This window comes from Cyprinus carpio, chromosome B17, assembly GCF_018340385.1.
Source record: "Cyprinus carpio isolate SPL01 chromosome B17, ASM1834038v1, whole genome shotgun sequence".
Classification (NCBI taxonomy): domain Eukaryota; kingdom Metazoa; phylum Chordata; class Actinopteri; order Cypriniformes; family Cyprinidae; genus Cyprinus; species Cyprinus carpio.
This window is the reverse complement of record NC_056613.1, coordinates 19,520,906-19,546,499: the sequence shown is the minus strand read 5'-3', so window position 1 is coordinate 19,546,499 and position 25,594 is coordinate 19,520,906. Positions and strand designations below refer to the sequence as shown.

The 25,594-nt window shown below is 38.5% G+C and overlaps 1 protein-coding gene across 2 annotated transcripts in view; it reads right to left on the bottom strand.

Moving 5' to 3' along the window:
- stard9 (StAR-related lipid transfer (START) domain containing 9) overlaps positions 1-25,594 on the bottom strand; it is a 51,576-nt gene that overhangs the window by 14,278 nt on the left and 11,704 nt on the right. The window contains exons 4-21 of one of the 2 annotated variants that reach the window (XM_042742684.1): positions 12,483-12,599; positions 12,367-12,399; positions 11,290-11,348; positions 11,050-11,162; positions 9,543-9,685; positions 8,542-8,609; positions 8,269-8,366; positions 7,993-8,193; positions 7,817-7,914; positions 7,650-7,727; positions 6,476-6,553; positions 3,275-3,454; positions 2,588-2,642; positions 1,971-2,096; positions 1,742-1,824; positions 1,265-1,326; positions 777-949; positions 13-484 (exon numbers count right to left, since the gene is read on the bottom strand). In XM_042742684.1, coding sequence (XP_042598618.1) covers positions 13-484; positions 777-949; positions 1,265-1,326; positions 1,742-1,824; positions 1,971-2,096; positions 2,588-2,642; positions 3,275-3,454; positions 6,476-6,553; positions 7,650-7,727; positions 7,817-7,914; positions 7,993-8,193; positions 8,269-8,366; positions 8,542-8,609; positions 9,543-9,685; positions 11,050-11,162; positions 11,290-11,348; positions 12,367-12,399; positions 12,483-12,599 — 2,237 coding nt within the window. Of the gene's footprint in view, positions 1-12; positions 485-776; positions 950-1,264; positions 1,327-1,741; positions 1,825-1,970; positions 2,097-2,587; positions 2,643-2,797; positions 3,014-3,274; positions 3,455-6,475; positions 6,554-7,649; positions 7,728-7,816; positions 7,915-7,992; positions 8,194-8,268; positions 8,367-8,541; positions 8,610-9,542; positions 9,686-11,049; positions 11,163-11,289; positions 11,349-12,366; positions 12,400-12,482; positions 12,600-25,594 lie in introns of those variants that run through there. The other variant, XM_042742685.1, reaches the window with a different exon arrangement.

The following is a 25,594-nucleotide window of genomic DNA, read 5'->3' as shown; positions in this document are numbered from 1 at the left end:
GATTACACCCACCTGAAAATAGGAGTGTGCTGGGGGTACAGTCGGGACAGCAGATCAGCAGAAAATGAATGTCTTCGTAAAGTCATTGGACGTCCCCTGGACTTTGAGGGGTAGCCCAGGTCTGGAGATGAGGCTTCATCGCCCCCTTGTAGAAGCTCATTTTCTAGCCTCTGGAGCTCTCGCTTCGCCTCCAACAGATGGCGCTTTCGTGCAATCTTCTCCAGTTGGTAATGAAACCTTTTGCGGCGCACACGGTTCTCAGCTCTGCGCAATGCATGGTGCTTCAGCAGTTCCTCCTGCACCACTCTTTTCCTGTCACCCATTAAAGGTGATGGTGGGACTCTTTCAGCACTGCCTTGCTCCTCAGTCGTCTGACTTGATAATCCACTATGAAGTATTAGATCTGTCTGAACCCCTGACTCCAATGTTCCCTTTTCCCTGTGGGCTTCAAGCCGTTGCTTTTCCTGCAAGATCCACTGTTTGACTTTAAATGCAAAAGAAACCAGAGTTTAGAGTAAGGTAAGGCTTTATATTTGAAATTTGGATGATTTCTTATTGTCAGGTATTCAATATACATTTGTTTTAAGCTTTGTTTAAGACTGTGTATGTGCTGCCAAAATAAAAATATCTCAGCACAAAGTGTGTAAAATATAAACAATGTCTTAATCCATTTCTTAAAAGCCTACATTTCAGGAGAAATAAAGTTACTTACTAAAGAGCATTTTAGATATTTTAAACCTTTTTGAATGCTAAACGTGCATTGGAATACAACTCACTCTCAGTGTGCTGCTGTCGGAGACGTGCCTGCTCTCTTTCCAGATCTCTCTCTGCTCTTTTCTGCTCCATCTGAATCTCCTCTCGTAGACACTCTATGTACCACTGCTGCTCCTCTAGTCGCTGTCTGGGAGCCGTCCCATTGCCGTTCTCATGACAACCTGCTCCTGCAACCCTGAGCACACCACAGACACAAACTCATACGCTGGAGATTGACAGACCCGCCAACCAGATATATGACCACTACTTCTGAAAAAACTGAAACAAAAGATCTAAAGAAAGTTACAATAACACAGCAAACAAACTAGTTTGCTTCCATCCCTCCTTTCTTTTGTTGTCTGCATTCTCACTATAGTAACCAAGCAATACCATGTAAACGCTATAAACAACAGTTTCTCCAGAGGGCTCATTACCAGTTCAACATTTAGAAACCTATACAATATATCTATGGTTTAAAAATGTACTGCTCTTGAATGAACAAAACAATTACCTTATGTCAGAACTGGATGAGTTGAGCTCTGTAGAGTTGTAGACCAGACCTCCATCACTGGTCTGCATAGATAAATAAATAAATAAATAAATAAATAAATAGATACATATATATTATATTATATCAGTAATTCAAGAAATTCTAAGTACTCAATTTTAAAATTCTGGTATGTAACTGATGTCTAATCATCATGTTTAATGAGTAAATTATAACATTTGTTATTTTTGGGTGAATTAACCCTTTAAAAAGTCTATTTTGACAACTTAAAATGTCTAAAACATAAGTCATACTTAAAAATGTCTGAATGCCATAGTACTAGATGCAAAATATCAAAACAAGTTGCATTCACAAACAAGCGATGTTATTCCATTTTCCTGAACTAACTTGAATTTTCTGAGCCATTTTTGCGAATACTTTTAGCCATCTAATCTCAAGGTCATTTTAGTGGATATATGCATTACAAAGAATGGACTGTACCCGTCTTCTCTCCCTCAGAATAGCCGCCTCTGCAGGGTGGTTGAACCTGAACTTATGGAGTCCTCCTAAGGTAATCACTGCACCTAAGGGGAAACAGAGATGCACAATGTTACATCAGGATACTCCCAGTATATACTAATGTAAATTTATTACTATTATTTTTTTTTTAATTTTGATTTTGCTTTACATGAATTGGGTATAACTGTTGTATTTTGAATGTTTGATTTACCTTGTGCAAGTCTGCAGGGCTCCTTGATCTCTCTTTCATTGACTATGCAGATGTTCCCTGAGACCGGCTTTAGAGTCACCACCCCACTCTTATTCTCAATCTCGCAGGAGGAACCTTCTGGCAAGACTGAGGGGTTGAGGTGCAAATCAATCACTGCTGTCAACTTAAAGAAATATATTGCTAAACAGAACTTTAACAGACTATTTTTGTATATATGCGTCCCTGACCACCTCCGAAAGTGGTTTGAGTGATTGGATCTCAAGATGCTTTAGTTTCTATTTATACTAGTACAGAGTGCTGCAATGATGACATATTTTTGTAGGCCAACTCAACAAGATATTTTCATTGGCTTTCTGATTATTGCAGGAAATAAGCTCTGAGGCAAACAAATGTTTATTATACTTACATTATACTTACTTACATGCAAGAGAATGCTCATAAACAAAACCAGGCTGTGAAAGTGAACTAAGTAGATGAGTGGGAGTTCTAAAATTGCTCATTTGTTTCTGGTTTTTGGCCTACAAAAATGCATCATCCCTGCAGCACTATTTAATGCTGTTATTACCAGATGTAAATAGACCACAGTACTTAAAGATGCTGAGATGAATATGAGATACCTATGTGAGGCTCTTCCAGATTGTCATCCTGAGGCCCGATTCTTGTCACCCCTTCCTGTAGCACCAAAATAAAACAAACATTAACAGAAGTCATTAAGAGGATTTAGTCCAAAATAAAACATTTTCTTCTTCCATGTCTTATTTTTTTGTTCCTTATACACATCAAAGCCAAGCAAAGGATTTGTCTACTGTTTATGAAGGATAAAATACCTGCTTATATAAGCCCGGACACATGGGCGCACAATCATTCCCAGGTGGGTTTTAAAGCAAGGAAACTGCTGAAATTGCACAGCCGTAAGCCTTTTATGGGCTATCAGGACTAACCTCTTAGCACAGATTTACGTAAACACCACTGAGTAACTGTCACTAAAATGTTCCTGCACAATCACACAAAAATACAAAAGAGGAAAGTGAAAAGAAGAGGAGGGAATGTCTGGACCACATGACCAAAGCTCTGGGCTGTTTTACCTTCCTGTGAGAGGTATCTCAAGAGTTTTGCACACAGAACAAGAGTAGAAAAGATAGAAGAGAAGTGAAGGGAGACTCTATTGGAGGGAAAAGAGAAAGAATCATAGGTTAAATGACCCGAAAGGACAAAGGATTTTGTAGAGAGAAGGCTAGCTAAAGGTTACAAGGATGTGACATGAAAAAGCAACGTATTGTGTATAACTAGCTGAATAACTCTACCTGAAGGTGGTAGATGGTGACGCCTGTGCTGAGGACGTCTGGCTCTAGAGCGATGAGGTGGGGCAAGAGCGAGTGAATGAGAACTCCTGTTCTGTCCTGGTTAATGTCCACACTGTAGCGCTCCAACAGGGCTTGCTTATCACACCAACTGTCAGACCAGTCCTTAGTCAGCTGCTCCACCTGCAGAGGAAACATGAGTGACTGAAAATTACCAGGTGAAAAGTTAACTATGAATAAAAAAAAAACAGAAGAGTGATAATGATAAAGAAATTTGTAAAAATCCTGAAAAAAAGTCCTGTTTCCACAGAAATATCAAGCAGCTTATTAGAATGATTTCTGAAGGATCATGTGACAATGAAGACAAGTAATGGCTGCTGAAAATTCAGCTTTGCCAAAGGAATGCATGACTGTACATTTTAAAATGTATTTAAAAAAAAAAAGAATATGTGAGATACATACATACATACAATACACAGAGCCAATTTGTCCTGTGGAATCAAGAATGCGAAACGGTCATATACTCAAAAATTCAATACGGAACCTGTGGCAAGCCATTCAGACCATCACTGACTACAAGCCCCTGCCACAGGCCTGTGATGATGACACATCCCTCGCAGATGCACTCAACCACTTTTATTCATGGTTTAAAATGCAGAAAGACACACCTGCACAAAAACTGCCCACACCTCCCAACGACCAGGTGCTCTGTCTGTCTCCAGCCAACTAAGGAAGACCCTATCTAGGACTAACCCATGCAAGGCTGCGAGTCCTGACAACATACCTGGCAGTGTACTGAGAGACTGTGCTGCACAGCTGACAGATGTCCTAACAGATATCTTCAACATCTCGCTGAGCCAGGTAGTCGTCCCCATATGTCTCAAATCCAAAACAATCATAGCAGTACCAAAGAAATCACCCATACGTGTCCTGTCTAAATGACTCCATCCCATAGCACTGATTCCAATCATGAAGAAGTGCTTTGAGAGGTTAGTCATGCACAACATCAAAACCAGCCTTCCCAACATACTTGATCCGCTCCAGTTTGTCTACCGTCCAAACCGCTCTACGGACGATGCAATTTCCTCCACCTTCCACCTTCCGACTTCAGCTAAGCATTCAACACAATAATCCCACAACAGCTCGTAAATAAACTAAACCTGCTGGGCCTTAACAATTCCCTCTGTAGCTGGATCCTGGACTTTCTAACTGGAAGACCTCAATCAGTCCGTGTCGGTCGCAACACCTTGAGCACTACCACACTGAGCACAGGTGCCCCACAAGGCTGTGTGCTTAGCCCACTGTTCTTCACGTTGCTGACCCATGACTGCACTGCCAAGTTCAGCTCCAACCACATCATCAAGTTCGCTGACGACACAACGGTGTTAGGTCTCATCAGCAACAATGATGAAACGCACTACAGAGAGGAAGTGGCACAACTGGCTGAATGGTGTGGCACTAACAACCTGTCCCTCAATGTGGGGAAGATAAAGGAGGTTGTGATGGACTTCAGGAGAAACTCCGTTGACCACCCCCCACTGACCATCGACAGCTCGACTGTGGAGCGAGTCAGCAGCACTAAATTCCTAGGGGTTGCACATCACAGAGGATCGCACCTGGACTAACAACCCCATGTCACTCTCCAAGAAGGCACAACAGCACCTACACTTTCTCTGCCGGCTGAAAAGAACAAGTCTCCCTCCACTCATCCTCTCTCCAGCCGACAGTGAACACAGCTGCAAAGATCATCGGTGCCCCTCTCCCCTCCATCCTGGACATTTTCCTTACACGATGCTCCAGCAAAGCCAACAGTATCATGAAGGAATCCACCCATCCCTCCCACAGTCTCTTCCAGGTCCTACCATCAGGAAGACGGTACCAGAGCATCAGAACCCACTCCAGCAGACTGCTCAACAGCTTTTTCCCCCAGCCTGTGCGATACAAATACAAACCCGATACAAACTCCTACCTCCTGAAACATGGAACATCTCACCTTCACCCTCCCCCAAACACCCCCCAACCTTATTCTTTTCTTTTTTTTGTGCCATTCGAAGTGTGCTTCACACAGGTGAGTGGGCCTGTACAAACCACCTGTAGTAACACACTCTCCTCTATGCGCACTAGACACGTCTTGCACACACTGCTGTGAGTATATAATCACACACAAGACTCAGTAATATATGTATGTTTACATGCTCATGCACTGCAATTTATCCTGCACTGTTCCCCGGCCAGCTGCTTGACTTACGATGTTTCTCTTTGCACATGTACAGTATTTCTGTTAGGACCACTATCTTAAAAATGATAGATACTTAGCACAAAGTTTGGTTTGGTGGTATGGTTCTGTTCTGGGCAAAAACTCCATGCCCATCCATGCAGCCTGTCATGAATGAGCAGGGAGAGCAGCAATAATACCCCCCGCCCCCCAGGGTAAACAGAACAGAACAAGGCAGACATCAATAATATACTTAATGATATTTAAGTGTAACACATTATTCAAGTTAATGGATTCTGATTCAGCAAGGAATATCAGAAAGCCAAGTCCTGACTGTGGCAAAAAGAGGAGTTGGGGATGGAGGAGGGTAATTTGCTCCTGAGCAAGCGAAAAAGCTGCTGAATAATAATGAATAGAGCTTATATAGGAATGCCACGATAGGTGTCGTATTCCTATAGGTAGATGTGATCAGCTAAAAATCAGCTGATGCAAGCTTGACTCACGTGACCTGACAGAACTAATGCTAACGCTTAATTTATGTGAAGCATTTGTATAGTTTGTATCTTTTATGTATAGGTAACCATTTATATATAGTATATTTATAGTCAAAATCTGCCAGTAGGTTAGTGGTGTATAGGTTTATACGGTTTTACTTCATTGTTGTATGTCTGTATTTATGTAGCACCGTGGTCCTGTGAGGCACGACATTTCATTCCACTGTATGCCCCCACATGTAGCGGAATGACAATAAAGTTCAACTTGATTTGACTTGACTTGATTTAAATTAAAATTGTGAGTAATTACAAGAAACCAAGCTATGATCGTGATATATAAAGTCTCACTGCAAGATATAAAATGCACCCTTGGTGAGTGTAAGAGACTTCTTACTGGCCCAGACCTTTTAACAAGCATTGTACATACATAAGAGCTCCTACAGAACTAGCACAGAATTAATATCAGACTCCAGTATTTCATATAGGTGGACTAACCTTTAGTTCATTCTGTAGGACTATATCAGACAAGCTACCTTCTCTCTCATCACTGAGAGATGGACTGGGATTCCTTTGCTGTGGATGGAAAAGACAATTATCAGTCACTTTTGCACAACTTTTGTTTTATATGAATATGAAAATCATTGGATTTGTAACACCATGTCCTAACCAGGCACCTGACAAGTGTCCATTCCATTTTAATCCTAACTAAAGTTTAATCCTTGACTAAAGATTTTTCTGATCGACTAATAGCCATTCATTTTAAGCGATTAGTCGACTAATGCTTATATTAATAAACCATGCAATCATTATAATGAGCCTTTAATTGCCTACAGTCAGCTTGCAACAGTGCGCCACAGAAGAAATGATTATGAATGCTTCAGTGAATAGAAACAGCAAGAAGACTGCCTTAACATCATAATAAGTCATAAACAAACTAGCGTTATCTGTATTTTCGGCTGCAGTGACGAAGCCAAAGACACCGACTCCACAGTTGACATGCATGTTTCATAATCAGGTTAATTTAAAAGTAGATATTTCACTATAGATATTAGGGATGTTCATTTTAACCAGTTAACCGTTAACAGACCATTAAGAATTTTCACTGATTAATACAATCAGTTAAACGGTTTAAAAAGTCATTTATTTATTTATTTATTTACTTTCAGTAATTTATCAAAATATTTAAAAAGCTTTGCTTTATGGTTATATGCCTTTCAGAAGTTATAGCAATATAAATGACAAGCCAAAACAAATTCATTTAGTCTTACACAAAACTGAAACCAACATTGGGTCTCTCATTCAACACAAAATCAAATGTTTCTGTATTCGCGATGTATTTGAATGCCAAATTATTATTTATTATGTAGCCTACTTCACTCGCGTTCCAATGTTCCATAAGTATTCTCATAGATTCGTTAAATTACGGTTGAACCACTAATGCCACATGGATTATTTTTACGATCTCCTTGCTACGTTTCTACACAGTGATTTTTTTTGTGTCATTGTTGTCTATGGAAGGGTCAGAGAGCTCTCAGAATGCATCAAAAATATCTTAATTTGTGTTCCGAAGATGAACGAAGGTCTTACGGGTTTGGAACGACATGAGGGTGAGTAATTAATGTCATAATTTTAATTTTTATGGGTGAACTATCCCTTTAAAGTTTGGTACCATTTCAAAGCTGAGCAGCATGTTCTTCAGACGATCAATTTCCTCTCGCAGTTCTCTGATCAACCTCACATTGGCATCCTGAGATAAAACAAAATGTTTTATTTTAGTTTCATTAACATCATTTTCTGTTGATGGTGGTAAAGACATTTGGACACATCTGAACACACCTCATTGACTCTTGGCTTGTTGACGATGTTCCTTGCGTGAGCTGCATAGCGGAGGGTGCTCAGAGTCTCATTGTAGCTGCTGCTGGACGGAGAGACAGCTGGAGGAAAATTAATCTCAGAATCAGTTCCACTAGCACTGAAACCGATGCAGCAAATCTTGACTCTGACTGGCTTACTTGCAATCATGATGGTTTTGGAGTTGCCACCCAGACTGTCTTTAAGAAGCCAGGTGAGGACAGAGTCCCTGTAGGGAATGAAGCATTGTCTGCGCCCGCTGCCTGACAGAGAGCTGGACTGACTACCCACAGTGCTCCCTTCACCCTCACTGAGCACACTGTTAATGCTCTGACTGCTGCTGAACATCTGAGAGTTCTGGGCTAGATAAACAAAGTGCAATGTCATGACAAGGAAGATAAGAGGGGATAGTAAGAATAGAGAAGGCCAGTGCCTACCAAGAGCGGAGATGACGATGCCAAGGGTGACAAGAGATTTGTTGATGTTGGCACCTTCTGTTATTCTGTCTCTGCAGTATTGAGGGTCGGCTCGTTCACTGACACAGCACAAAGAATGATATTTCAAGACAAGTTAGCACTTTACTGTTCACCATTATGTGATCAACCACTAGAGGGCAACTTGGCCACATATAATTTTTTCATGTCAGTAAATGCAGCTTTCTGGATTTTAAACTAGAAGACTTTGGTTTAAGTTTAAACTAACAGACTAACCTGCCAGCAAGGTCCACCAAGTTGATCTTGCTCACTATTTCCGAGGGAAGGTTATTTTCTAGAATAGCCTATAAAAAGAAAACACTATTAGCATTCAAAAGTTTGGGACCAGTAAGATTATTTTTAATGTTTTGGAAAGAAGCCTCTTATGCTTATCAAGACTGCATTTATTTGATCAAAAATACAGTAAAAACAGTGAGGTAACACTTTAGTATAGGGACCAATTCTCACTATTAACTAGTTGCTTATTAGCATGCCTATTATTAACATATTAGCTGTTTATTAGTACTTGTAAAGCACATATTCTGCATGACCATATTCTACATCCCTAATTCTGCACAATACCCAAATTAATAACTACCTTACTAACTATTAATAAGCAGCAAATTAGGAGTTTACTGAGGAAAAAAGTCGTAGTTAATGGTTTGTTAATTGCAAGAATTGGACTTTAAAATAAAGTGTGACCAACAGTAATATTGTGTAATATTAATAAAATTTTAGATAACTGGTTTCCATTTTAATACATTTTAAAATGCCATTTATTCCTGTGATGGATATGCTGATTTAGTACCCCCAAAAAAACATTTCTTATTATTATTATATATGTTGAAAACAGTGTTTCTTTTTTTTTGCATGAATAATAGGTTAAAAAGAACAGCATTTATCAGAAATAGAAATCTTTTGTAACATTATAAAAGTGTTCAATGTTACTGTTGATCAATTTAATCCATCTTTGTTAAATAAAAGTACTAATTTCTTTAGGGAAAAAAAAATACTGACCCTAAACTGTACAAAACAGTATTGTAAAGGTGATTTCATTACATTTTTGGCACATGGATAATAAAGCAAAATATTTAGTGAAATGTGACTAGAGGCCATTTAGTTACACAACTAAAGTAGTCTAATGCAGTTTGGGATTTAAAAAAGACTGATGAGAGATCTTTAGTTGCAGTCTGCTAAATGCATAAATGTAAAGGTAATGAACTTAATGAGATTCAAACCTGTGTGTATTGAATGGTAAAGATGGCATGAGATCGACTGCTAGCATCATGGACATGTGTAGCGGCTGTGATGCGGTTAGCGATGCCCTCCTCAAGCAGATCCACTGCTTGTTTGTAGTCATTCACTACATGCTGAGAGAGACCTAAGATAAACAGCATAATAGCATCATCATCCGTTCCATGATTTGAGTCACAGACAATCTCTTCCTGTTAGAGAATAGAAATGGAACAAAATGAGGAAGATCATCTTTCTGTATGTAAGGTGGCCAGGGGTGCTAAAACATTTATTAACTGAACTTTTAGAATGTAATTGGGCCTGAGTTTAGTCACAGTTGCTGTGTGCATATTTCTGTACATTTAGTTGTTAGGTTTTAAAATACAATATATTAATCTGTCAGGAATTAACAGAATTGTTACAAATTCAAAAATGTATAGATTTTGGTATTCAATGGTAAGAAAATTCACATATTTTAAGTGTCCCAAGTGTCCAAATACTTTTTGAGGTCTCTGTTTAAATGTCTGAGAAACACATCTTGGTCAATACACAATGCCTCTGTACTGAGCTTCTAGCAGCCACATGGAAGTGAGGTCACTTCCTTTGCTGCACTGGGCTTTCTCCTAATACACACAATGACTGGATGTTGGACAAGAAAGAAGAGAAAGAGAGAGACAAGTGGCAACCTCCTGCTCTCTCTCATGAAGCCAACAAGGAAGTGACTAAAACTGCAATTCATCGACTGGCCACTAGAGGCTGGCTCCAAAAGGGAGTCAATCCCATAGACTCCCCATGTAAAAATGCCCAACTTTACAGCAGAAACAAACATGTTTACAGCCTGGTACAAAACATTATTTTGATCTATACAGCTAATTTTGACAACTGTGAGGGGGGTGAATTTTTTAATAACTCTTCCGTTTAAATTATATTAAGCCTTAAAGTTCTGCATAATTAAGGGCGTGGCCACTTGAGTGACAGGTGGATTGCCGCTGCTCTCACCACCGTCAAAATAGGTGGGTGTGGTTTCAGCAACCAGCTCCTTCTTTTTTTTTAATTTTGTGTGAACCAGGAGTGACACGCGGTGACGTGCTGGCAAGACGGCAATGGACCGCTCCACCCACTTTGAGCTTCAAAAACGCTCTTCAGAAAACTACAGGTGACGTCACGGACACTACGTCCATGTTTTTATACAGTCTATGGAGAGAAAGGACAAGAAAGAGGCGGAGCATACAGTCATACATGCTGGCTACTCTCAGTACAAGCTGCGGTGGGAATTGAGTAACAAATGCAAACACTCAGGAACCAGTAACTTATGTACACAATTACCTCTTTAATCAAAATAGACAACCATTCATCAAACGTTTTAACACAGTGAGCGCTTTCCTCATGTTTTCATTAGTACTGGTTACACAAGGTAATTTGACTTTGTTTGAAGGGCTTCACCAGGCTTCTTTCTACAACAAATCAGCATGAAGGGCGTTTTACAGTACGTTTGCTTTTGTGAACACTCACCCTGCACATAGGGCCCCTTCTCTGGGTGTTCTCGAACCCGCAGGGGTGCTGGCTTCTTCTGCTCCGCCCCTCTCAGCAGGTCACGCACACGCTCATTATAGATCTCTAAAAAACTGAGGGAAAATGAGGTTGTGATTTGCTTTTGCTTACAGGCATGCTTCTTGCTTCATTCTCAGGATTGGCTTGCTGATACTGTTGTGAAAGAGTCAAAGAAAAATAAACAGAGGGTTTCCTTCTCACCTTATTTCAACTCTACAGCTCTGTCCTTCTGCAGACTCAACTCCAGACCTAAAAAGACCCTTTAACAAAGGGTAAAATATAGGCTTATTTAGTAAGAAAATATTCATAGGAGGTAACCCCATTATCATGCACTCAAATCATTTACTCACCCTCATGTCATTCCAAAACCATACAATTTTCATTCAACTTCAAAGCACAAATGAAGTCATATTTGATTAAACCTGAGAGACGCAACCCAGAATTTGATGCTTTTAAAAGCTCAAAAGACATCATAAAAGTAAACCATATGATTCAAGCAGCTTAATCTTTTTCCCCAAATTCCATTTTTCCATTTTAACTTTTCTGGATTCCCTTTTTTCTGTTTTAATGGTTCAATTAAATTGTATTAATCAAAAACAATTTCTAATTAATTAAAATAATGAAACTTACACAATTTAACAGCAATTTATTAAAAGTTTAACAAAAATAATTTTTTAAGGCCCTATGAAATGTTTTTTTTTTTTTTTACCAAATTCTGTTTACCATTAATTTTCTGAATTCCATTTTAAAGGTTTCATTACATTTTAATCAAAAAGCAAAAGCATCTCTAAATAATTGACTTTATTTAAAAAAAAAAAAAAAAAAACTTTCTTTTTTTTTCAGAAATATGTATTTACATTTTTCTTTAGTATGTGTGTAGTAAACGAAACCTGTGCTGTTTTCTCATAAAGAGACATGTAGAACAGGATCCATAATTAAATAGTATTTTGTGGCTTAATATTCACAAACACTAGATCATATCGTGTTTTGATTTAAGTGTACTGACCTCTTTTTGATTTATTCATCCACAGTTTGACAAATTCCTTGACATTCTGCATTATACAGTAAATTCTATTTTTATGATGGGATTCCGTGATTCCGACCATGTTTTCCGTTTATGGTTACAACAACTTTATGAACTTTTTGAAACATCGAAATGTGGTTGTGCAGGGACAACAATCATGAAAGTCTTATGGCTTTGGAATGCCATGAGGGTGAGTAACTGATGACAGAATTTTAATTTTTGGGTGAACTATCCCTTAAATGCCAGTAACTTACTTGACAGATCCTTGGTGTCAGTCCAATGGAGTCCTGCACAGATAAAGAGGACACACAATATTTAGGTTGAAATAGTGCTTCACCAATGTCTTTATCTCATAAAAGTAGTTACTCACTGGAGTGCCCATCATGGTGTAAGTTTTCCCTGAGCCCGTCTGTCCATACGCAAACAGACACACATTATACCCCTCTGAAGCTCCAGACAGGACACACACACCCAGGTCTTGAAACACCTACAGGAGGAGAAAGCATACTTTTTACAAAAAAGCATTTTTTATTGTAATCTCTATTAATAAGTCTAATGTTCTGACACACAGGTGACATTCTTGTTCCATGGGTTTGTTGACAGAATGTGATTGTTGATCCGTGTTTATTTGAGAGAAAGACAGCGAGCCTGTTCTCTGAAGGTTATGTTTGCGCAGGTTTCGACCAAAGAGAATGTGCTGCGTCTGTGTTCGCCTGAGATTCTCAGAGTGTGTGGAGATCAAACTTCTGCCGTTCTCACTGTAAGGAGAGGAGTAATGAAAACACAGAGACCTACTGCTCTCTCACCAGCCCCACTTGGACTGCTTTATTTTCCTCTTTCTCTTCCTTCAGTCTATTTTTCATCAGAATTATTGAACCCCTGTGTCTTAACGAAATCGCTTTGAAGGAATGTTCCACTACACTGGCATTTGCTTGTTTTATGCTTCATCTTGGCTATGACACTGGCTTGAAAATGTCTGGTGAGGGCAAAGTTCTCAATCAACTTTGCTGTTTCTAAAGAGTAGTGATGCATCAAAATTGCAGCAACCAAAAATATTCGGCTAAAACAGCAAATAAAAAAATAAACAAACTTTTGGTTTTAGCCAAAATAGTTTTGGAGGGCCGAAACCACTGACCGAAACAGTAACGTTTAATTAGCTTTTCCAATATTGCATTTTGACTATGTCAGCGTCTCTTTCATGCACATAGTATGGACACACTTCATTGTGACCAAAAATGACGCTAGAGTAGCAATATGTAAAATTTGTTCGGCTGAAATATCGACATGCGGTTCATTGCCAAATAACATGATTAAGACTGGTTTAATTTATCACTTGAGAACACAACACACTGAAAAGCAAGCAGAAGCTTTATTTTCGGTTTCCTTTTTTGGTTAAATGAAAACTTTAATTTGAGTTTCAGTAAAAAATGTTGGTGCATCACTATTTTACAGAGGCAAGCTCCAGTATAACCACTGCTCATAGTAGGGTTGGGAAACAGTTTAAAATTAAATTGAAATTGGTTTATTAATTTCTCAAAACTGGTCTGAATGATTAATTCACAAATCTGACGGCTGTTTTGGTACAGTTAACAGACCACTGGAAGGGAGGATTAGTATGAATTGCACATGGAACACATGTGGACACTTTTATGGTAATTTTATTTAAAGCTTAAAAGCTCCATTTCCCATTCATTGTAACTTCACATTATTCAGATTCCTCCATTTACCTTCCACAGAAAATCATACAAGTTTGGAGCAACATGAGGGTTTTGGGGTGAACTATGTGCCTGTAAGACTGTCTGACACTCTGGACATGTACAGTAAGAAAACAACCCCTATTATAGTAGAGTAACTGTGTAGATGGGTAATAAAAGAGCCATTGTAGATCTCAGAGATGTACACATTATCATAATGTTTAACAGCTACCACATGAGAAACAAAGCAAAATCTATAAGATTGGCCAGTAAAGGGCACTGTAATGTATTCTTCAAACAGCCTTGCCCTCATGCCAACTCTTAAAGGAAAAACTGGTTAATGCTCAACTGCCAAACGATTGTTTTTTACACACCTTTGTCTATCCTCATGAACTTTCAAAAGCATTACAAAAACTAAACGTCCTTCTTATTGTGTACTACAGGTGTGGGAGAGAGAAAGTAATTTGACCTTCACGTCCATTGAAAACCCAGTGAGTCAGCAAAACAAGAGACTCTCTCAGGGTACTGTAACCCAGGTATGTATTTGGCTGAGATGAGAAGAGTCCTGGGGCTGTTGCTGTCTCTGTGTAGGGTGTGAATAGAGGCTAATTGGGATGCTGTCTGCAGGGAGAGCGGATCAGCATCTAGCAGCCACTTCTGTCTGTCTCACTCTAATTAGCCTGAGCTCTGAGCTTCTTCAGCTTGAAAGAATCAGTGAGGAAGCTTGTTAGAGGAGTCCAATCTTAACTCACTCTCCACTGAACTCTGCTCATGAAAGATTCTTTTTTTCCACTGTCACAGCACGTTCTTTTAATTTGCTCTCCTTGTCACCACTGGACTTTTGCCTGAGCACTCTCTAACAACTTCTTAAACAGCAATGTGCTTAGGGTGGGTAGTAGTGAACTGGCACACAATTTGTCTAACTTCACTAAAAGCAAAATTTGTTCACTTTTGCTAACAATTTTAACATAATTAGAAGCACCACCCAAAAAGTAGGAGTTTTCATAGAAGGTAATGATATACTGTATGCTGACTTCTGATATACGGTTTTCTGAGCGCAAACATCTGAAGCACATGCACAGAAATCAGCTGTGAATACTAAACTCTTTCATGTCTTATTGCGCTTAAAGTTACACACAAAAACAGTCGGTTATGTATGGAAGCCTGTTTCCGCCACTAAATAAAAAATAAAATATGTAATTATCTCACAATTCTGACTTTTTTCTCAGAACTGAGAAATTGTGAGTTATAAAGTCAGAATTGCGTGATATAAACTCGCAACTGCGAGTTATAAAGTCAGAATTGCAAGTTAAAAGGTAAGAATTGTGAGTTATAAAGTCAGAATTGTGAGTTATAAAGTCAAATTTGATAGTTATAAAGTCAGAATTGTTAGTTATAAAGTCAGATTTGCAAAATATGAACCAAAAAAAGTCAGAATTGCGAGATAAAAATAGAAATACTGACATTTTTTGTCAGAATTGCGTATAAATTGAGTTTATATCTCACAACTCTGACTTCATAACTCGCAATTCTGACTTTATAACTCCCAATTTTGACTTTATAATTTGCAATTGCATGTTCTCGCAAATTCCGAGAAAAAAAAAAGTCAGAATTGCAAGATATAAACTCACAATTCTGACTTTTTTTGTCAGAATTGCATATAAATTGAGTTTATATCTCGCAACTCTATAACTTGCAATTCTGACTTTATAACTTGCAATTTTGACTTTATAACTCGCAATTGCATGTTATAAAGTCAGAATTGCAAGATATGAACTCGCAAATTCTGAGGAAAAAAAAGACAGAATTGTGAGATAATAAGTCGCAATTACCTTGTTTTATTTTTTATTCAGTGGCGGAAAAACAGGCTTCCATAGTTATGTCTGTGAAAGTATACAGCTGGGAAAGAAATTTCATGTTTATATTAGATCTGTGTGGCAGCAGTGTAATAAATAGTAAATAAATCAATAAATTCACTGTAGGGCTGGTTACCGAGTTCGATACTTTTTAGGTACCGACCGAATTGGCTCGATACTATCGAGTATCGAAAAATGACAGGTTGTTCGGTTCCAGATTTCGATACCTAGGGAGTTAACTCGTCAACGTCAGTGCTCGAACAAGTACATATGAAATGCACAACAACACACATAAAGTCACTCACACACACACAAACTCTACACACACGAGACGCCTGGAACTCTCCGCGCACATACCATAGACCGTATAAAAACAGGCACATACTCATATGAGGCACGTGCACGCACAAACTCTCCACGCGCATACTTATATAAGACGCGAGCACACACGCATAATACCTTAAAGATGTGGAAAAGTCGATCAAAAGTGTGGGTACATTTCTCCAGGCTCGATGCCAACAGCGCGCGATGCAGTATTTAAGGTAAAATAATTGCTGCAAAGACCGGTACCACGACAAATATGATGAAGACCTTGGCAATGCATGGAGTAAACATAAGAGCAGAAAGTTGCTCCGTCTTCGACTGGTAAATGAAGAGATACCTTGTTGATCACTCTGACAGTGTTTATATTGCAATAAATAATAACTACTGAATGTACACTGCCGTTCAAAAATGTGTTGGTTAGTCAGAATTTTTTTTTAAGTAAGGTTGAATTAAAGTTATCAAAGATACATTAAAACGTGTAATGTTACAAAATATTTCGTTTTTAAATAAATGCTGTTCTTTAGAATTTTTTATTCATCAAAGAATCATGAAAAAAAATGTATCATAGTTTCCAAAATATTAAGCAGCAAACTGTTCATATTTCTGAAGGCTCATGTGACACTGAAGTAATGATTTAGAAAATTCAGCTTTGACATCACAGGAATAAATTACATTTTGAAATATATTCAAATACGATTTTAAATTGTAATACTATTTCACAATATTACAAGTTTTACTGTATTTTTTATTAAAATAAATTTAGCTTTGGTGAGCATGAGCTCTTTATAAAACATTTTTTGTTCGTTTGTGCACTGGCTAAGGAGCATGAGTCAAACTGAAAAAATAAAACCAAAGTTTTTCTGAGGTAATGTGTTCTGTAATCTTGTTCAAATGGATTTCATAAAATTGGTATCGGAAAAAGTATCGTTAGGAACCGGTATCGAAACTGAGGTATCGAAATTGGCACCGGATCGAAAGATTTTGAACAATACCCAGCCCTAATCCACTGCTCTCTTTACTCCTCTGAGGCTGGGACTCTGAATAGTGTTCTGTGCTCACCTGTGCAGCCAAAGACAGAACAGCTAGCATTCCTTGCTTGAACTTTCACCATGACGTTAGAATTGGTACACTGTTGTCCCTTGCGAAATCACAATGGTGGTGACGTGGGTGGAAATGTGTAGATTAATGGGCGGTAATATTATAATAAGATTTGCTTTCTAAGTCACGGGGAGAGCCAAATCTGACACTTTCATTCACAAGTTTTCAGAGAAAGGCTTGCCAAAAAAAACTACTGGGTTGTTATTTTTCACGTTGCCTGGGTTGGTAGATGCACTGGGAACTGATTATAGCACTTAAATGGAGAAAAAGTCAGATTTTCATAATGTCACCTATAAAAAAAAAAAATCTCTTTCCACTTTGTTGCCTCACGCCACATTCACACTGTTGTTTTTACAGAAACCATTCAATATGACCACACAATATTAATTGAATTAAATCCCCTCTATGATTATTATTATGTTTGTGCCTGCAGTTATGAATGTGTGCATGTTTACAGCCATAGGAAACCTTGGACAAAAGCATCTGATGTTGCTTTCCTCCTTTTCCCTCCTTATACCACAAACAAAAACAACTGGACTTTTGGTCACAATGCATGAGGAAAGCTGAATATAGAGTTGATTCTGGACAGGAAGTTGTCCAGAAGGTTAGTGCTTCGGGCAACGTGATCCCAAAGATCCCTATGAGGAGACGCTCGATCAGGGAGGGGCAAACCCAAAAGTGGGGCAGTGGAAAGGAAGAGTCAGGCAGTCTAAATTAAGGGAGATGACGTCTTTCAATAACAAACAACACTATCGTGGGTATGGTCTTGGCTTCTTGGTTAAAGGGTTTAAATGCTGTAGTCAAAGACGTAGTAAAAGTGAGGATGCTTCAAGATGAATTATTCAAGCAGAAAAGAGGGATGGATACGAAAGGAGGAGAGAAACTCCATTAATAAACTGTTAGTGCGTAATACACCCACTTTGAAATCTTAAGTCCTGTAATCAGTGTGTGGAGCGCTACAGTGGGGAGAGGCTCTTTAATGTGGCTTTCTTAATAGCCACCTCTGAAAAACTCCTTGTTTCTTGTTAGATCTCATGGGGAGTGCCAACTGAACCCCATCCAAGGCAAAGGCCGTCCCAGACCAAAGACCAATATGTCAGTTCCTCTTGCATATACAGTACAGGGACAAAAATAAAGAAACACATGGTTTACATTGCAGGAACTCGAGGAATCACACAAATATCAACAAAACATAAAATCAAAAAGTCAATATTAAAAAACTTTCTACAAAATGTGACGGTACCAATTATGCCATACTGTTTAAAAGAAATTACAGCTTTGCATCGCATTATTAATTATACTTTAAAATGTATCGAAATACAAAAAGGTTACTTTCAAATGTAATGTCACTTTTATAACTTTATAACAGTAGCTATATTACTCTTTTTACTGTATTTTTGATCAAATAAATGCAGTCTTGGTAAACATAAGAGACATTTTGAAAACAATTTTTAAAAAAGACCATTGCCAATTTTTATGTACATGATACAAGTTATAAATATTAAAATTTTCACATAGAAAATCTAGATCAACAATGCAAAACAAAAAACCTGGATGCAAAATGTACACCATGAAAGTGGATGGTGACGACAACTACAAATGATATAATTTTATGGTAAAAGAGCAGCTTGGACATTGTGCTTACCACCTCCTTTTTATCCATGCAACAAAAAAAAAATAATAATAATAATTCAGGTTTTGAACAACATAAGGCTAAATAATGAGTAAATGATGCCAGAATGTTCATTTATGAGTAAACGATCTCACTGAATCCGTGTTATTGTTGCTAACATATAGTAGAAGATCCAAATAATGTATGTAACCCTCAAACCTGCTAATAAATACAACTAGACTTGGTGATAGTTTCATGTTATGACTCTGAGATCCTGTTTATAGCTGTATGCGACTGTAGGGAAAGCTGGGTTAAAGGTTTGGTAGGGTGGACTGTGGGAGAGAGAGAATGACACAGAGCTGATTGGCAGGGGTTCAACTCTCTTCTCATTTGTCATACTTTCACAGACATTATTTGGGTCAAATTTGCAAGGGGAGGGAAAGAGGTCAGGGGATTCTGAGGGCTACACAGAAACGGCCTACAGAAAACGAATGAGCTAAAGAATAAGAGTGAGTGAGAGACTGGACGGGAGTTTCAGCAGGAATTCCAAGACACCAACTGTTGCTGCAATTAGCCAATGAGCCAACAAGAGGCTAAACTACAGGATAAAAAAGGACACAAAACCAGTGGAGTTTTCCCCCCAATCTCCTCCTCTCACTCTAATAAAAGCTGCCCGTATCTCAGCTGGTCTTTTTAGGGTAAATGACTTAGCCTGCAGCACAATTTAAAGTCCACACTATAGTAATGAAGAGGTACATATACTAAAAAGTTTGGAATAACTGTTTTCTATTTTAATATATTTTAAAATGTATTTACTTCTGTGATGGCAAAGCTCAGTGTCACATGATCCTTCAGAAATCATTCTAATATGCTGATTTGGTGCTTAAGAAACATTTCTTATTAACATTTATGTTGTTCAATAATAAATCATGACTTCCTTTCAGGAATCTTTGATGAATATAAAATTCAAAAGACACGTGTTCATTTCTGCGTCATTGAAAAATAGATTTTACATGGTCAGTCTGTGTGTAAAGATGTGTGTGCTGATTTTCTTCACGCCACTGACACAGAAACCCAGAAATACCAAGAGCATAATGAAGTCATGCACTGTATCCAAAAGAAAAAGAGGGAGGGGAGAGAGAGAGTGAAAAAGAGAAAGAGGGAGGGTAAAAACACAAAGCTGACTTCATTTGGAAAAGAAAACCAGCATTGTGCTCCAGCTCTGGACCAATGACGTCCTCTCAGCACAATCTGTCTGTGAAAAATTATTTACTAAAGCAGCTGTGCTGCTGGCAAGAGAGGGCTGCAGCTAAAAGAGACTCCAGTGCCCTTCACATTACTCTACTTTACACTCACCTTTTGTTTAATGTCATCTTAACTCTCTCAAAAAATGTCATTACTTCAAGCTGTGAAAACCTGAGAAAATCAAATCAGTTAAAACAGAAATAGAAGCGATTTAAAGGGCACATATCATGGAAAACAATTTTCACTATACTAGCGGGTGCTTTTAATATGAAGCTCTGCTAATAATAACTTTTTAAATGGTAAAATCTACGTGAATGCCTAGACATGGATTTTTTTCTCTCATAAGGAAGGATTCACTTATAATTGTTTTAAAAAAAATGACTCTGAAACGTTTTTAATCAGAAAAATGTTGGTAAATTTCACAAATAGATTAAAAAATATAGATGAATCCTTAAAGCTATAAAAGTTATTGATTTCCTATTTTTTCTTGAAACAGATATCACAGCAGCTGGTTATTAGGATTTATGGCTGCCATTTCTTTAAGAGCTGCTACTGCTGCTGAACATGATGTGGATCTGACACGCATCGTATTTTCTCTCAACTATCTTTACCTTTTCTGATCCACTTCAGGTCTTAAAGTCTCTATTAATGAGCTGACGAGTTGAATCGGGTGTGTTAGATGAGGGAGAGAGTGCTGGGCTGCTCCATGACAGTTTTGAAAACCATTTCAGTTCTTAAATGTGACTCATATAAAAGATATTACATGCATGCACAGTTTGAAAGAAGCTTTAATTCCCTTTTTGGTATTTTCATGACTTACCTGACCACGGCATTGCATGCACGTACAAACCCAATTCCAAAAAAGTTGGGACACTGTACAAATTGTGAATAAAAACAGAAATGCAATGATGTGGAAGTTTCAAATATCAATATTTTATTCAGAATACAACACAGATGACATATCAAATGTTTAAACTGAGAAAATGTATCATTTTAAAGGAAAAAATAAGTCTATTTTAAATTTCATGGCATCAACACATCTCAAAAAGGTTGGGACAAGGCCATGTTTACCACTGTGTGGCATCCCCTCTTCTTTTTATAACAGTCTGCAAACATCTGGGGACTGAGGAGACAAGTTGCTCAAGTTTAGGAATAGGAATGTTGTCCCATTCTGGTCTAATACAAGCTTCTAGTTGCTCAACGTTCTTCTTTGTCGCATCTTCCTCTTTATGATGCGCCAAATGTTTTCTATGGGTGAAAGATCTGGACTGCAGGCTGGCCATTTCAGTACCCGGATCCTTCTTCTACGCAGCCATGATTGTAATTGATGCAGTATGTGGTCTGGCATTGTCATGTTGGAAAATGCAAGGTCTTCCCTGAAAGAGACGACGTCTGGATGGGAGCATATGTTGTTCTAGAACTTGGATATACCTTTCAGCATTGATGGTGCCTTTCCAGATGTGTAAGCTGCCCATGCCACACGCACTCATGCAGACCCATACCATCAGAGATGCAGGCTTCTGAACTGAGCGCTGATAACAACTTGGGTTGTCCTTGTCCTCTTTAGTCCGGATGACATGGCATCCCAGTTTTCCAAAAAGAACTTCAAATTTTGATTCGTCTGACCACAGAACAGTTTTCCACTTTGCCACAGTCCATATTAAATGAGCCTTGGCCCAGAGAAAACACCTGCGCTTCTGGATCATGTTTAGATATGGCTTCTTTTTTGACCTATAGAGTTTTAGCCGGCAACGGCGAATGGCACGGTGGATTGTGTTCACCGACAATGTTTTCTGGAAGTATTCCTTAGCCCATGTTGTGATTTCCATTACAGTAGCATTCCTGTGTGTGATGCAGTGCCGTCTAAGGGCCCGAAGATCACGGGCATCCAGTATGGTTTTCCGTCCTTGACCCTTACGCACAGAGATTGTTCCAGATTCTCTGAATCTTTGGATGATATTATGCACTGTAGATGATGATAACTTCAAACTCTTTGCAATTTTTTCTCTGAAAAACTCCTTTCTGATATTGCTCCACTATTTTTCCCCGCAGCACTGGGGAAATTGGTGATCCTCTGCCCATCTTGACTTCTGAGAGACACTGCCACTCTGAGATGGCTCTTTTTATACCCAATCATGTTGCCAGTTGACCTAATAAGTTGCAAATTGGTCCTCCAGCTGTTCCTTATATGTACATTTAACTTTTCCGGCCTCTTATTGCTACCCGTCACAACTTTTTTGGAATGTGTAGCTCTCATGAAGTCCAAAATGAGCCAATATTAGGCATGACATTTCAAAATGTCTCACTTTCAACATTTGATATGTTATCTATATTCTATTGTGAATAAAATATAAGTTTATGAGATTTGTAAATTATTCCATTCCTTTTTTACTCACAATTTGTACAGTGTCCCAACTTTTTTGGAATCGGGTTTGTAGTTTATTTCACACTTTGATATGAAATGATGCAGGCTACAGAATGCAGCGGCACATGCTCCAAGCACAGTACCGTTTTTGCACTCATTTGACTCGCACCTGATGCTGAAGTGAATTTGGAGCACGTGTCTGAAACTTCTCCCACTTGATGTGGTCGTAAGGACATTCTGTGACTACATAAATGCACTTCTTGTCAAGAGAAAAAGAGACAGAACCAGCAGTTGTGAGTGGGGTGGCCAACCCTATAGCTCTGCCCTTGCAGACGCATTAAATTAATTGCCTGCGTTAACGCGCTAATTTTTACAGCACTAATATTCATTTTTGTTCCAAAGATGAAAGATGGTCTCACGGGTTTGGAATGAGGGTGAGTAATTAATGACAGAATTTTCATTTTTGGGTGAACTATCCCTTTGAAACTATTTATTTTTATCACCAGAGTGAACATACATTTTGCTTAAAAGTCAGCATGAAAAAGAAATTCACTTCACATATTTTCTAAATGCATGTTATTGATCTCATTGTGAGAAATTATGTTTTTATTTTATTTTATTTTTTTTAGCTGGACCTTCCGATCATATATTCTGCATAAACCCTGCCCCTTTCCTCTAATCAACTGCAAGCTCATATTAATATATGCATTCATTCAGTCAACAACCAATTTGGTGCTTGGGTTCAACTAGTTCCTTAAAAAGAACTAACTCAAAAGAATAATTAAAAAATGGTTATTTTCTTACAAAAATGAGCACTTAAAGTATTACCAATGGTTTAGATGCTGTTTTAATCCAATACCCAGTAATGCATTCAGGATGTGATCCAACCTTGCCTGCACAACAGCTGGCTTCCATTACCCATCTTTATCTATTCTGCTCCGAGGCTTGCTCCACCTCTCCATCCTGCTCTCAGCCCTCTGCTTTCTCTTCACACATGGACATATATAGATAGACATGTTCCTCCAAAGACAACCACCAGTCTTTTAGCCACTAAAAAAAAACAAAGTATATTCCCACATGCACAGAGAGAAGCACAGGGAGGGGCAGCTGGCTTCTAAAGGGAAATAGTGAGGGAGAAGTTGGAGAGAAGGAGCACGGCTGGTTTCCCCTCCACTGAGGCGTCTCTGGAGACCCCACAGGAAGGAGAGGCTCCAGTCTCATTCTGTTGCTTACAGCCACAGAGAACAGCAGTTCACAGGAAGATCCAATTAAGGAACAACATGTGAGACTTCACAAGACTTTTCACTAAAAACCAATTAAACTTGGTTTAAAAAATTTTTTTTTGAGGGAAATGGGAAAATGATGTTTGTCTACAGTGTCAAACTGATGTCACCAGAGAAGAAACATCAATCCAGAGGGGAAGCAAATTTTCAGATTTTGATTAAAGTTTGTAAAGACAAACATATTTTGTCCTGTGAATTAAATTTCATGGATGAATTGATCACCACAAGACTAGTAATGCACACCAAAGCTTAAAGTATACTTCAGTTTTGACATGAACACTTTAGCCTATGCAGCCAGCTACACACCTTTTGAAGTATGCCGTACTTGATTTGATAGCATGCACAAACACCAGCAGTCAATTTTTATTTCATGTGGACTTCAAACTAAATGATGGGACAATTCTGCAAGCTAGTACAGTCTTTGTCTTAAGAATCATGCTCACAAGGTGCTTTTAGGGATATCAAATCACAAAGCAGAAGATGGATCTTACTGAAGGTTTTTTTTTTTGTTTTACATGCTTGATCACAGTGCACCCATGATGATGAGACTGTCTGGACCTTTTATTTTTTTTTGCTTCAGATGGGACTCCCTCCCACATAACTCCAAAAAGAGGTCAGTTTCTTTCTCTCTGACCAGACTACAGGCCGCCCAAGGAATGCAAGCTCCAGGCTTCTGCCGTAAAGCTCTGACTGGGCAAAACTGAATGAGTGGAAGCAAGAGAAGAGAAAGAAAAGTGTTGTGCAGACAAGGTCATCCTCTGTGCGTGGGCCATCACAGCTCAGTCTTTCATACAGTGTGGACAAAGACACTCTGTGTTTTTATTTTATTTTATTTTTTTTAGCTGGACCTTCCGATCATATATTCTGCATAAACCCTGCCCCTTTCCTCTAATCAACTGCAAGCTCATATTAATATATGCATTCATTCAGTCAACAACCAATTTGGTGCTTTGGTTCAACTAGTTCCTTAAAAAGAACTAACTCAAAAGAATAATTAAAAAATGGTTATTTTCTTACAAAAATGAGCACTTAAAGTATTACCAATGGTTTAGATGCTGTTTAATCCAATACCCAGTAATGCATTCAGGATGTGATCCAACCTTGCCTGCACAACAGCTGGCTTCCATTACCCATCTTTATCTATTCTGCTCCGAGGCTTGCTCCACCTCTCCATCCTGCTCTCAGCCCTCTGCTTTCTCTTCACACATGGACATATATAGATAGACATGTTCCTCCAAAGACAACCACCAGTCTTTTAGCCACTAAAAAACAAAGTATATTCCCACATGCACAGAGAGAAGCACAGGGAGGGGCAGCTGGCTTCTAAAGGGAAATAGTGAGGGAGAAGTTGGAGAGAAGGAGCACGGCTGGTTTCCCCTCCACTGAGGCGTCTCTGGAGACCCCACAGGAAGGAGAGGCTCCAGTCTCATTCTGTTGCTTACAGCCACAGAGAACAGCAGTTCACAGGAAGATCCAATTAAGGAACAACATGTGAGACTTCACAAGACTTTTCACTAAAAAACCATTATTAAACTTGGTTTAAAAAATTTTTTTTTGAGGGAAATGGGAAAATGACTGCCATTTTTGTTTGTCTACAGTGTCAAACTGATGTCACCAGAGAAGAAACATCAATCCAGAGGGGAAGCAAATTTTTAGATTTTGATTAAAGTTTATAAAGACAAACATATTTTGTCCTGTGAATTAAATTTCATGGATGAATTGATCACCACAAGACTAGTAATGCACACCAAAGCTTAAAGTATACTTCAGTTTTGACATGAACACTTAGCCTATGCAGCCAGCTACACACCTTTTGAAGTATGCCGTACTTGATTTGATAGCATGCACAAACACCAGCAGTCAATTTTTATTTCATGTGGACTTCAAACTAAATGATGGGACAATTCTGCAAGCTAGTACAGTCTTTGTCTTAAGAATCATGCTCACAAGGTGCTTTTAGGGATATCAAATCACAAAGCAGAAGATGGATCTTACTGAAGGTTTT